General features: G+C 28.3%; 2 protein-coding genes across 3 annotated transcripts in view; both read right to left on the bottom strand.

The window, feature by feature from the left end:
* Positions 1-13,363, bottom strand: part of LOC127286831 (transcription factor SOX-13) — a 209,691-nt gene extending 196,328 nt beyond the window's left edge. For both annotated transcript variants that reach the window (XM_051313436.1, XM_051313437.1), the window contains exon 1: positions 11,270-13,363. The gene's annotated coding sequence lies outside the window, so the exon portion shown is untranslated. The remainder of the gene's footprint in view (positions 1-11,269) is intronic.
* Positions 7,321-10,130, bottom strand: LOC127286833 (uncharacterized). Its single transcript, XM_051313439.1, has 2 exons — positions 9,764-10,130; positions 7,321-9,465 (listed from the first exon to the last, which is right to left on the bottom strand). Exons 1-2 carry the CDS (start codon positions 9,890-9,892, stop codon positions 7,831-7,833), a joined length of 1,764 nt encoding a protein of 587 aa, XP_051169396.1. The 5' UTR covers positions 9,893-10,130; the 3' UTR covers positions 7,321-7,830.
* Positions 13,364-13,694: the final 331 nt, after the last annotated feature.

Genomic DNA, 13,694 nt, shown 5'->3' with positions numbered 1-13,694 from the left:
TTTAATCTAACCTCAAAAAGCCTCCACAGGAAAACAAAAACAATAAAAATACTGTCAGCCATGGACTAGAATTATTTTCTGTTATTGCTGTGAAGACTTTTTGAGGTTATGTTCAATTCCTGACGTGATGAGGTAAAATGGACTTTAGATTTGGTTACAGTGACTTTAAAAACATATAATACACACCTGATGTTATTCAGTTAATAACAAAATTTTCACCACGTCTAAACGCAGGTCAAGACACGAATTACAACTGATTGAATTATATTTACAATTTTCCATTTTAGCACACAAAATGTAAATGCAAAATGTAAATACAATGGTTTTGTTGATTATTATGAAGAAAAATATAAGTTGGCAGTAATTTTTAATGAAATTTTGCTATATGTATACAGTTTGAAGTACCTAACCTCGAAAATAGATACTACATCGTCTGCTCTCTACGGTTCAAGTGATTGGTCAAAAATGCGCGCGCTTATTTAAAAAATGTATAGTTCAACCAATTACAGCATTCTGAGAAAAACTTGGTATTATTTCGGCAATTTTTGATAAAATTCCAGGATATTAGTATTATATATATATAGGGACCGTACTATGTATAATTTTCTGTATTCTGTTTTACAAGTTTCTATACTGTTACGGTAAATTTAAATAATTTCCATTGTTTTCAATAAAATTGAAACGATACTAAATTAAATTTTTAAACAAAAAGCAAGGAAAAAGTCTCTCACAATCAGTGTTCATATCGCAGATGCGGTGTTTCCTATATATATGAGAAATTTGATCTCAGAACACATTTTTGCCACTCACGGCAGTTTTCTATGAGATAGATTATTTTTTTTTTCACCGTCATCAATATTTCGCGCTCTACGAGAGCCGCTCGCAACAAATAATCGCGAGCTGCTTGATTGCGTGCACCAGATAAACGTTTAGACAATGTTTATTCCGCTGTCTACACCGCGAAGCGCTTTACGATGACTATCGACGTCCGACAATCACACAATTTATTACCTCATTTGTTACATTGGACTTCAATCTAGATTCAAAGCCGCTCGCGGTTACATATATATATATATATATATATATATATATATATATATATATATATATAGTACGTGTATTAGAAGGAGCGGAACTTTTAGCGGCTTTTACACCGCGCGTGTGAAGCCCTAACGGCAGGTGTGAATATATGTATGTCGGCTCGTAAATTTCCGGCTCATCGATGAGATAACGTGTGTGTGTGTGTTGTTTGTTTTTTTTTGCACCGCGAAAAATCATCGTGAAAATTGTACAATCGCCTCGTCGATTCAAAAGTCCTATTTCTTTGGGATAAATTGCGCTGATTTTGCACTTCATCTCGCCAACTTGATATAGAACGCCATTTTGCTTTCAGAGATTATATATATAAAAAAAATTTTCTTCCGCGATCTATGTTCCCATAGGGTAAAGGTTTATATGACTTTTGTATCGATCTTGCTCTATAAAATTTGCCGATACGTCGAGATTTCATTGTTTTATTGAAAGCGTTGCGATAGAATTGATAATTATTTATTTATTTAAGAAAAAGAAAAGAAAATTTTACTGTAATTTTTTTTTATTACTCGCCGTGGAAAAGTTGAAATGAGGGCCTGATGGGGAACTCGCCAGTTTTACCTTTTTCTACTATTTTAGCCCTCGAGGGAGAAACTTTCCAGCGCCCAACCATATATATGGCATTGAAAGTTTTCCTAGTTTGAAAAAATGTCAATAAACTAGGTTTTTAATTTAGGAGAAACTATAGGAGAACTTAAAAGGCCCTGAATAGTTTACCTAAAGAGAAAATTAATTCAAAATGGCGTTACATTCTTATCGGGCGCCAGTCAGTTTTTCTGAAAAGAGCCATGTCAGAGATATGAAAAACTGGAGAGTTTTAAATTATATCTTAAAGTAATTATAAAAACTTAGTTTATTTCTACATTTTCAAACTAGGGAAACTGGTTTGGCTCTAACTAGGCCCCTATTTCCAAACAAAAAAATTTTTTTTAGTTGTTAATAATTATTCATCAAAAGATAATTTCAAAAACTAATTTTATTTACCTTTTATGCAAAATAGGAAAACTGGTAAAACCCTAAACAAAGCCCTATTTCAAATAAGACAAATTAAGTACACAGAAAAAAACTGAGTTGCAACAAAAATGAACCTAGAGAAACTCATTTTGAACTTCAGGCAAAAAGCATCAAAATGAGCTAGATCCGATTCATTTTGAGTTCAAGTTAAAATGACAATTATAGTCAATTAAGAAGCACTTTATCATAAAACCATTAATCAAAATCATTGTTTTCAATTAACAAACAGATTACACTTGAAAAAACTTTGTTTCTTAAATCCGATTCATTGAATTTATAGAAAACAAAATAAATTATTTTTAGGTTAAAAACTTCTGAATTGACAGAAATAAATACCAACCATGCAACACAAAACATAAAATTTAACGGCGCCACTGTCTAAAAACCAAAGATAATGGCGCCAAATTTAAACTTGAAACTATAACCAAAAATAAAGTGTTATTCATTATAATAATGTAATGATTGTTATAACATATATTAATAATATATATTTATAATTATATAATGTATTATAATACATATAATATATTATAATTATATAATTGTAAAATATTATTATCTCTCATATAAGATTAATATTATTAATATTAAATAAATATTATAAATATAATATATAATAATAATTTATATTATACATTAACTATAATTATTCAAATTTATTGTTAAATTAAAATAAAAAATATTTCTACTATTTCAATTTGAATATTGCGCCAGTGTGGCGCTTCATACATAAGTTGCAGTTGTTGCCAACATAATAATCTTAAAATCTTGAATTTCAACAGAAACTAACATAACCTAACATTTGATCCGGGTCCGGTTCATTTTGAGTAACTTGAAGTTAGTTGTTGTTCATTATGATACCGAATTCAGAATGAACTACAACAAAAATGAATTCAGTTTTTATCTGTGTATAACACTTTAAAAAATAGTTTGATATATCATTTTTTAAAACTAGGGTAAAATAACATTTAACAAAAGTAATATTTCACTTTAAAATTGTGAGGTTATATGTAATACTATAGCATTCGTATGCCTGAAATCTAGTGGTGTGCGCCCAACAGTATTTTCGTGCAAATAATTTTTTGTATTTAAATTAAAAATTAAATTTAAAAAATTTGATTTTTGGAATTTTTCTTCACAATTTTAAATCTATCAGTTATTTTCTCAATTTTAAGGTAAAAATGCGATTAATTAACCTCAAAAAACTTCTAAAAAGAAGTCTATAGTAAAAATAAGCGAAAAAATTTTTAAATTTCGATTTTTACAAAAAGTGCCATAACTTCCGTTCAAGTTAATATTTTTTAATGGGATATGGCTAAGATTTTAAGTTAGTCTAATACCTAAAAGACTGCCAAGTTTCACTTAAATCGGTCAAACCGTTTATGCGTGATTGGCGAACAAAATATTGTGCAGACAGACAGACAGACAGAATTTTTTTTATTTTTAGAATCCTTATGACTTGAAACGAAGAATTATACATGAATTTTTAAGTTCTAAGCAATTTACAGACAAAAGTCTAATTTTATTAATAGATGACTTTAATTTATTAGATTATTTTCATATAAATTTCAAAGAAAAAAAAAATATTGAAAGAAATGCAAAAATGTTAACTTCAAATACGCAGACATGAAACTAAAAAAAGAAACGTAGATAAAATAAATGAAATAAAGTTATATTTCCAGATGAATGAATTAAAAAAAAAGAAAGAAAGAAAAATTTTATTTTTGTTAAAAATTTTTTATATTAATTTGTGTATTCATTAAATTTAAGATAAAAGATAAAAATCATATGACTATATAAAAATGAATTAATCCGTATATTTTAATAAGTGACGTAACAATAAAATTTTTACGTTTTTAGGAATAAAAAAAAACATACACACACATTCTTTGTGTATTCAAGTGCGCGCGCGTTTACTTTATACTTTGAAATTGGATTTGTTTTCTTGCGCTTAACGCATATACATATATATTGTCTAATAATTCTTTTTTCAAAAAAACGTTCATATATACATATATTTATAAATTTATTGCGATATATATATATATATTGTATACTGAATTGCATTTAAATTTTCCGTCATTTTTGCATGACGCCTCGACGTTTATTGACGTTTATAATTGTAGTTACTTTATTGCTTAATGAATAGTCAATATGTAGATATTATTTAACTTTCTGTATAAAATAGTAAAAGAATTGCGAGAATATTTCCTTTATTCCCGTAATTATTTTTTTCCATTTTTTTTTTTTTGTTAATTTAATAAAAATCTCTCTATATAATTTTGTAAAATTTTTTTTGGATAAAATTACCTTTTTAAATTATAATTCAAATTAATGATAATTAATGATTTTTTTAAAAATTTTTTTCGTTTCAAGAATTATTAAATAGCTTCATAAAGTGTTATATAGCTTCAATTGTTGGCGGTTATAATAAATATATTTTTCAAGGTTCAATTAATAGCTTTAAAGAGTTTTCACAATTATTTAATTCCATGATTGGGCTTCAATCATAGATAGAATTTCTTGAAAGCTTCAATCAATGATAACTTTAATTATTTATAGCTTCAATTATTAATAGTCTTCATTACCTATAATATTTCAATTACCAAGGGTTTTAATTGTTAATGGCTTTAATAATTGATAACTTAATATTATTGTTAGCTTCAATCGTCCATATAGCTTTAGTAATTAATAACTAATTATTTATAGCTTCAATTATTAATATTTTTCATCATTTACAACATTTTAATTATTGATTTTAATTGTCAAAACTCTAATGATTGCTTACTGAAAATATTGATAGCTTCATTTGATGATAGCTTTAAATATTAATATTTTTAATTATTAATAAAACTTCAAATATTTATATATTATCTTCTATTTTTGTACTGGAAAGAAATTAAATCAAAAATATAACTTTAATTATCAATATAGCTTCATTTTTTAAAAACAAATATTTAACAAATGAAATAAAAAATGAACCTTTCACGGTCAACGACTTTTAATATAAGACAGGTGAATTAAAAAAAAAATCAATCGCAAGAATTGCAATTGATTGAAAATGATAATAATTGACTCGAAAATAGACCGGAAATATATATGAGAGAGTTGAAATTCCATTCAAGCGCGTGTAGTTACATATTTTTTAATGAACACTATACATATATATATATGTTATTTATATACGCAAACAACTAATTAAAATCTACTCGAAAATCACGTTCAAAAGATTATGTTATCGTTGTGTTAACACGTTTTTTTTTTTAAATAAAAAAAAATTTTTTTTTTTTTTCATTGGGTCCCGCGGTTGGTTAATCCAATTAAAATGAGTTGTACCCAAAAGATATCCATCTTCGTTGGTTTATTCTTATGACAAGTTAGACAGGACATTTGACACAAATGTCCATTGGATTCGAACGACTTGTCATCTTATTTTGCAAATATTATATATGTTCTAAAACAAGCACTGCTGTTTTTTATGAATATATATATATATAGCATATAGACCAATATCAGAATTGATGCGGGAATTCCCGAGAGCGAATTGACCGAATGTTGAAGCAGGTTGTGAAGTGTTTTTCAGTTCGTGTCCCTTCTATACATATATATATATATATATACCTACACATTGTATATACAAGTACTTCATGCTCTCACTTCGTATATAAGCTCTGTATAGCAATCGAGATAACGGACAAGATCCACATTCCTGAATAACCTTTGCTTGTTCCTTAGATGTCACACATCGATTCACATAAGCTAAGCCATTGGAACAAGGGTTCACTGAAAAACTTGTTAAGCCAACCAAACTGTCATCTTTTGTCAAGTTTCATTTTAAAAACTGACATTTCTAATTGGATAATCGAAAATCTATTCAAAAATTTTAAATATCGATTTTCTGCTTTCGATATAATTAAAATTTTATATATCGATATAAGAAAGTTTATAAATATCGACATATCAAACTCTAGATATCGACATATTGAACTTTAAGAATCGATATATCGATGAGAGTAACAGTTATCGATATATCGATTCTTAAAGTTCGATATACATCGAATCGATATACATATCTATATATCGAATTTTAGGTATCGATAGATATCGATGTATCAAACCATAGATATCGACCTTCAAAAATCGATATATCTATGGGAGTATCGATTTATCGAATATTCGGTTCTAATATATATCGAAATATTGGATTTTATATATCGATGTATCAAATCATAGAACTTTAAAAATCGATAAATATATCGAATCGAATTAATCGATATTTAGTTAACAGTCGATATATCGAACTTTTAAAATTTCGAGTTGTACGTATTAAGAATTTTTGCAGTTAATAAAATTTTTTAATTTGTCTTAGGCAATAGAGTAAAATTTTTTTACACATGGTAAATGAATCTCTTAATATATTAAAACAAATTAATTGCTAATATAGAAACTTAAAAAAAAGATACAATTATAAGAGAATAAGCAATTTAGTAATTACTATATATATAAATGAAATTTTCTAATTGTCCGATAAACTTCTTTAATTGCTAATTAAAATTCACTAATTGTCAAATAAATTTAACGAAATTACGAATGTAAATATTGTTTCATGTGAAATAAACTTCTTTAATTACTATAATCAAGTTCATAAATTGACTGTCAAATCTGAATAATATTTCCCATGAAGAACCATATATAACTTGATTGTTTATCCATATATGTGTTAAATAATTTTTAGTAAAAAATTATAATATTCATAATAATAAAATGATTTTTTTTTATAATTTGTAGTATATATAAATTAACTAAAAATTATTTGAAAATGATTTAAAATATCAATTAGAAGGAAATAAGAAGGAGAAATTATTATTTTTTATAAGCAAAAAAAAAATCTGTTAATTTCTAATAAAATTTATTAATAAAAAGTTATAACATTAAATATATCTTTATTACGAAAATAATTACATTTGCAAATATTTACTAATTAAGTGTCGAAATCTACTAATTGCATTTAATAATAAAAGTAATTAATTTTCAATGAAATCTCAATACAAAACCTGTACTTTTTTTTTAAGGTGAAGAATAAACTATACATTTGGCATAGGAATAAAATTTACTAATTAACAAATCATTTTTAAATAATAATTGACTGTTAAAATTCTGTAATTGACTGTCAAAAATTTAATACTAATAGCGCCCGTCAAAATCATTAATTGAAGCCATGCGTCGAAGAGGGGCCTAACCGTGAAAATGTCAATTTCGAGAAAAATGATAAAAAGTGAAATTTGGGTTATTTTGAGCAAATAACTATTGGAAATATTTTAAAAGAGGTTAAAAAACTATTCTATAATGTATTTCTGTCATATTTTCTTTATTTTATAAAAATAAAGTGGAAAATTCTTTCTTACAGTGGAAGAGGGATCTAACTGACGATTCTACTTAGATCCTTCTTCCACGATACTAAGATTTTTTATTCATAAATCATGTTTTTATGAATGTTCTTGTAGAAGATATCTTTTAATTATTTTTATATTTATGACAAAGTATAAAAATTAACTTTTGGAACTAGTTTATGAAATATAATTTTTTATAAAATATTAAAATATAAAATTTCCACTTTGAAACTTTTATTCTTTTACTATTAAAATATCAATAAATTTATAAAAATGTGTCAAAATTCCTTCTAAATAAATTTTATTTACTAATTAGATTATATAATAAAACAAATTATTCAATTGTTAACAAATTTTCATAAAACTGTCGGTATTGTGGAGAAAGATATGGTAACATATCTTTTAAATCGTTGGCTTTTTCTGGCTTAATCTGTAAGGGTTTCGAATACGCAAGTGGTAGAACACATGGGATGCAAATTTTTCGTTTTAGTTGACCATTCTTTAAAACTGGTATTATGCGATATATTTTCCAAGACTTGGTAATATCGTGTGATTCTCTGGCATAAATACTGTTCGGATCATCTTTTCTCAGTTGTAACCAAGCAACTTTTGTAACTTTTAATTGAGAACTTGCTTTAATACTATTTGTAAGTGCACTGAAATCAAAAAAGTCTTCCCGTTCCATTAAAGTTACTTCAAATGGTTTTGACGGACGAGCATTAGGGATTATTGGTAACAATTGTGATGGAACTTGAGCAGCTTCTTTGTTTACCATTCTTTGAATAAGAGCAAAGTCACGATCGCAAGGTAAAAATGAATGACCTGATACTAAAAATTTTTGTTCTGCTGATGTGAAATAGCGTTCATGAATTAAATAGAACAATAAAGATATAGTTGTCCAATTGTTGTTTTGACCAACACATCTGTCAGACCAAATGATTAATGTTCTTTCTTCATTTTCATTCAGTTTTTGGTAATTTTGTTTAATGTACTGTAAAATACAGGATGATATTTCTAAAGCGCCCCTTTTTGCGATTCCTTCGTGCCATAAGAACATTTGCGCATGTTTTGTAGAAGGATTATGAACTGCAAAGTTGTAGCAGGACAATTGCCTTTGGTAGAAAATACTTGAGTGTGCCAACATAGGTAAATACATTACTTGCTGCAAATCGACGCATAAAACTACCGTATTTGGATTTATTTTACTATTTTCTCCATCTTTTTTCAGGGAGGCATATCCATTTTCTGCTTTTAAATGATGAATTTCACTTATCGCTTCGATTTCTTTTCTTTTTTCTATATCTTCAGTTGCTAATAATTGTATGTATAAACTGTCACAAGTTTTACAAGTATCAGACCTAGGCAGACCAATCTTCAAATTAAAATCATTAAGAAAAACTTCCCTGTAAAGCCAAAATTTAACATCAGATTCTGGGTTCTTTTCTTGAAATAAACGAAACATTTTGTTCAAAGTCAATGAAGAATTTAAATACATTCGATTATCGGTAGAAATTTTATTTTGACTGTAATGATTTTCCATTTGTGGAAAGGATTTAATATGTTCTCGAACAAGATGTCGAGTGTCTTCAATTATGCGATGTGGTCTATTCAAATGTTTTCCTCTTTCGTCTTTAGGATCCACTTTACCATCTTTCATCTTCTTCTGAAGGTTTTGAATCCGCTTGTGTGATACAGCATAAATATCACACAGAGTTTTCTGACAAATTTTTTTAGTTTCACCATTAGATAAACGGATTGTGTAATTAAAACTATTCAATCGACGAGATGTTGATTCCACAGATTCAATTTCTTTATTTTTTGCATTCTTCTTTGGAACTGAACTCAAACAAGAAAGAAGAATGGCCGATTGAGCATTATAATTACAGGCATAAAATTTGTCGAACAATTCTGCTTTTAAATCTTTTGTTAATAAAGCACATCCTTCATAATAGCATTTACAAACACGGTCCTATAATATAAAATCACCGTTTCAAAATAATATCTAATAATAGTACAAGAAGAAGGATTTTATAACAAATTACTAAAATTATTATTTTAAAAGATTTTTGTATTTTTTAAATTAAAACTATTAAAAATAATGAAATATTAGGTTCAAACACTAAGTTCAATTAGTAATAAAAAATAAGTTAAAGTTTCGAATTTGAATGATACAGCATATACATTTGTTAAAGTTTATAATAAAATAAAGCAATAACAAATTTATTTTTCTGACAGATAGATCCCTTTTCCATAATTTGATTACTTACACAATTAGAACTCATTTTCTCTTGTTTCGGTTTTCCATTTCGAGTTTCATATGCTTTTCCCGCATCTTTTAATATTTTTCTTTTGTTGTCTTTCCATTCGGAAGGATTACTTTTTCTTTTTCTAGACATTTTTCTGTTATTTATTATACCGATAAATTATAACCTATTGTAAAAAAGTTGACAGTCGAAAACAGTTAGATCCTTCATCCACGACAGACGATTTTCAATTATAATGTTCGCTGTTATAATATTATAATTATACAATTTTTATTGCAGAATTCGAAAGAGGATATTAAATAGAGTCTATTTTTCAATACAGTTAAAATTCGATAAAAAATGAGTTAGGCCCCTCTTCGACGCATGGCTTCAATTGCTGATACACTGCAACAATATATATTGCCTGTTAATAAATTTTACTAATATTGCCTGACAAATAATATATTGAGTGGGCTTAATTTTTTTTTTTTTTTTTTTTTAATTACCAGATATCAACAATTTTTTAAAGGAACATTTTTTTTGGAATAAAAAGTATTGTTTATTGATCAATATAATAAAACATTTTTTTAAAACAAAAAAATGTTTTAATTTTTAGTCTAAAATTTTTTTTATTTCTTTTTTTTTAATCGATGATAATAAAGGTTAGATCATAAACGTATGATAATAAACATAAATTACAAAAGTAAATTAACCAATTAAATAAATTAATATTATTATGATATGAAGAAAAAGTTCTTAAAATATGCACGTGAAGTTTTTACAATGTTCATTATCAAATGATTAAAAAACAAATTTTCCAGATGGAAAAATTATAATATTATAAATATAGAAAAATATTTTCTTTCTTAAAAATTATTTTTCACATATTTTCTTGGAAGGAGTCAAATTTTCAACTACATATTAAGAAAATTGTAATTCGCGTGCGTCATTTACGTAACTGCACGTTTTGGAAATCTAGTTCTCATCAGGAAGACTTTGTTGCACGTTCGACTGCGGTTGCGGTTGGGGTAGGAAGTGATTTTCGATTCTTTATCCATAACCGAGATATTTTCAAATAGAAAAAAAATAACGATTATCGACATTTTCAGTTATTTCAATCGATTAGATCGAAATATCGATATTTTGATATCGAAAAATTATCGATAATTAAATTTGGCAATTTTCGACGTTTTGATATGAAAAAATATCGATATTTCGATTTCGGAAAGTATTGATATTTTGATTTGGAAAAACGTCGATATTTCGATTGTTTTTGTTTTTCAATACTCATACGATATTGAAGATTATTTAATTTAATCGATATGTAATAATCGAATTTCTAAATTTTTGATATCAATGCCAAAAACTAAACAAATTTCTTTTTTTATTGAGGCAATGTTAAAATTTTTGTTAAACTGACTAAAATTTTTTGCTATAGAAACATTTTTTTGTCAAAGCAAAATTTGATTCTTTCACTTCCCCCTTAAGATTTTTTTTCTTATTTTAAGAAAATTAAAAAAAAAAACTCACCGTGAGATCAAGTGGCTGCTTATACATATACACAAACACGAGTCAAATACACACAAAATCACTTCTCATAAGAAATTCTTCGTCGTTCCATTCGACGACTATATGTGCAAAAATCACTCCTAAATAAAAATCAAAATTTACCAAAGAAAACAGCACATTATCACAAAAAAAAATGACAACACTTCGATTGAGAGAGAAAAAAAATAAGACACTGTCACTTTTTTTTCTTGGGGGAGGGATCGTCATAAAACAAAACACATTTTTGAAAATGACACTTTTTTCATGGTCCTTGATGTTAAAATTCCACTCGTCTCAGGTATAGAAAAAATACTTTGATTTCTAAAAAAAAATATATATATATATACTATATATTCTCGAGGAGATTCTTTCGTGCACGTTTCCTCATGGAGCAGCGACGGCCGACTCCTGGTTGTCGTTCACGTGTCACAAGACAGACCTGACGTTCCAGAACAATTAACCCCAAAGTCCTAATCGATTTAATTAGACGTCAAACGAAGCCGATCAATCTGTCCTCTCTCTTTCTCTCAGGTAATTTTCGTTCCTCAGCGCCAGGAGAGTTCACCTTATTTTCTAAATAATGAACCCTCGCGTCAGTTACAAATAATGTTATAGAACAAGTTTTCAAAAATCTTCGAAAAATTGTCGATTTTCCAAAGTCAGTAAAAATCCTTAGAACCTATACTGAGAATCTTCAATTGTTAGTAAAGATTTTTCAAAATTATTGATGATTCAAAACTGATGAAAATCCTTTAAAATTGGCGAACGTCTTCAGAAAGTTGCTGAAGATCATTAGAAACTTGTAAAGAACTTCAGAAAAACAGGAATCTTCAGAAAATACCACAAATTTTCGAAAAAGTCCAAAATTTTATGTAATTTGGTTGAATGCTTGAAAATCTCCTAAAGATCATCAACAGCAGACATTCGAAGAACAGTTCAAAAACACTTGATATAAATCATTGATGATCAAAAATTTAATACTCAATTTTCGACAATTGGAACTTTTTCCAAAAATTGGCTAAAATTTTCCAAAGTCCTCTCTTCTTTACATACAAAATTTTGGTCGAAAATCTTCAGAAATTTGGCAACAGCTTATGCCGAAAATTGTTTACATAGAAAAATGTTTCTTCTTTCATTGAAGATATCTCCGTATATATATAATTTAATGATGATCACAATCTATAGTTGATTTTCCAAAAAGCTGAAGAAATCATTCAAGAGCCGGAAAATCTCTCCGTCAGAAGATCTTTGTCAAACTCACAAAAAACTTTCTAAACACTTTATAGAAGAAGTTTTTCGAAAAACTATAAAAAAAAATCTTCCTGTTTTGAAAATCGAAATATATTCACAAAATCTTCGTTAAATAATTATTCCAAAACTGTTGATGTCCAAGAATTATCACAAAATCGTTGAAAATTTTTAATTCAGGTATATTAAAAGTCAAAACTTCTGTAAGCTTTCACAATGTTCAACAAGATCTTTTTTTTATAGAAGAACAGTTCAACAAGAACTGTTGCAGATCACAGTCCAAAAATGGTCTCACAAAAACAGTTGTCACAAAATTTCCTTAAATCCTCAACACAATGTCACAATAAATCTTTACCACTTAAAAAAAAAAAACAAATATTCCCAGTGATGATTGTAAAAATGTAACATAAACTGATAAAGATCAGTAAAACACGTTCGAAAAATCCAAATGATCCTGAACGGTAACAAGAGTCGAAGGCCCATGGGTTTTGGGGCCCTCAAGGTCACTGAAGGTCTTCTCACAACCGCGCAATACTTCTCCACGTGTTGGGATCCCGCGCACTGTCACCCTCATGGAAATTTTTGTACACCGTACACAAAACACATATTGAGGGTTGAAGAGAAAAGAAGTGAGTGAGAGAGAGGGATTTAAGGTGGTCCACTATCACCTTTTGGAGTGAGTGGGGAAAAGTGAGGTAGGGGGAGGAAGAGGGGAACACAAAAAAAATTGTTCCGCGATTTTGAACGCGCACGCTTCACGATCAGCGAGCACGGCTCAGATAATGATATAACAATAGGCCGTGCGTTCTCCGCTGGTTCAGATCTTACACTGAAGAGCAGGGAACACATACACATGTGTGTCCGCCTGGCCCGGCAGGTAGACCAAGAGAGAGAGAGAGAGAAAGATAGATAAAGAGAGAGAGAGAGGAGGGTTGGTAACAGGTAGAGGAGGAGAAGGAGGAGATCGGCTCTTATGCACCAACACCGGGACACTTTCCCGAGGGAACAACGATGAGGGAGGAGGAGGGAGGGGGGGATGGTGGAGACACGCGAGAATCGGGCCTGAGATCGTGTGGGTAAGAGACAACCTAAGCTTCCCCCTTCACTGATTCCCCGACCGCAAGGCAGACAGGTAGCGCGCTCAGTCGAGGAGGAGGAG

This window comes from Leptopilina boulardi, unplaced genomic scaffold (genome assembly GCF_019393585.1).
Source record: "Leptopilina boulardi isolate dan_hultmark-lab unplaced genomic scaffold, ZJU_Lbou_2.1 LbouV2_362, whole genome shotgun sequence".
In the NCBI taxonomy this organism is placed as follows: Eukaryota; Metazoa; Arthropoda; class Insecta; order Hymenoptera; family Figitidae; genus Leptopilina; species Leptopilina boulardi.
The sequence above is the reverse complement of the archived record's forward strand: the minus strand, read 5'-3'. Positions and strand labels throughout refer to the sequence as shown.

Excerpts from the sequence above, each read along its gene's own strand:
- LOC127286833 (XM_051313439.1), bottom strand. The coding sequence starts at position 9,892 with ATGTCTAGAAAAAGAAAAAGTAATCCTTCCGAATGGAAAGACAACAAA. Across the intron at positions 9,466-9,763 it reads AGAAAATGAGTTCTAATTGT|GACCGTGTTTGTAAATGCTA; the intron begins GTAAGTAATCAA and ends TTTATATTATAG.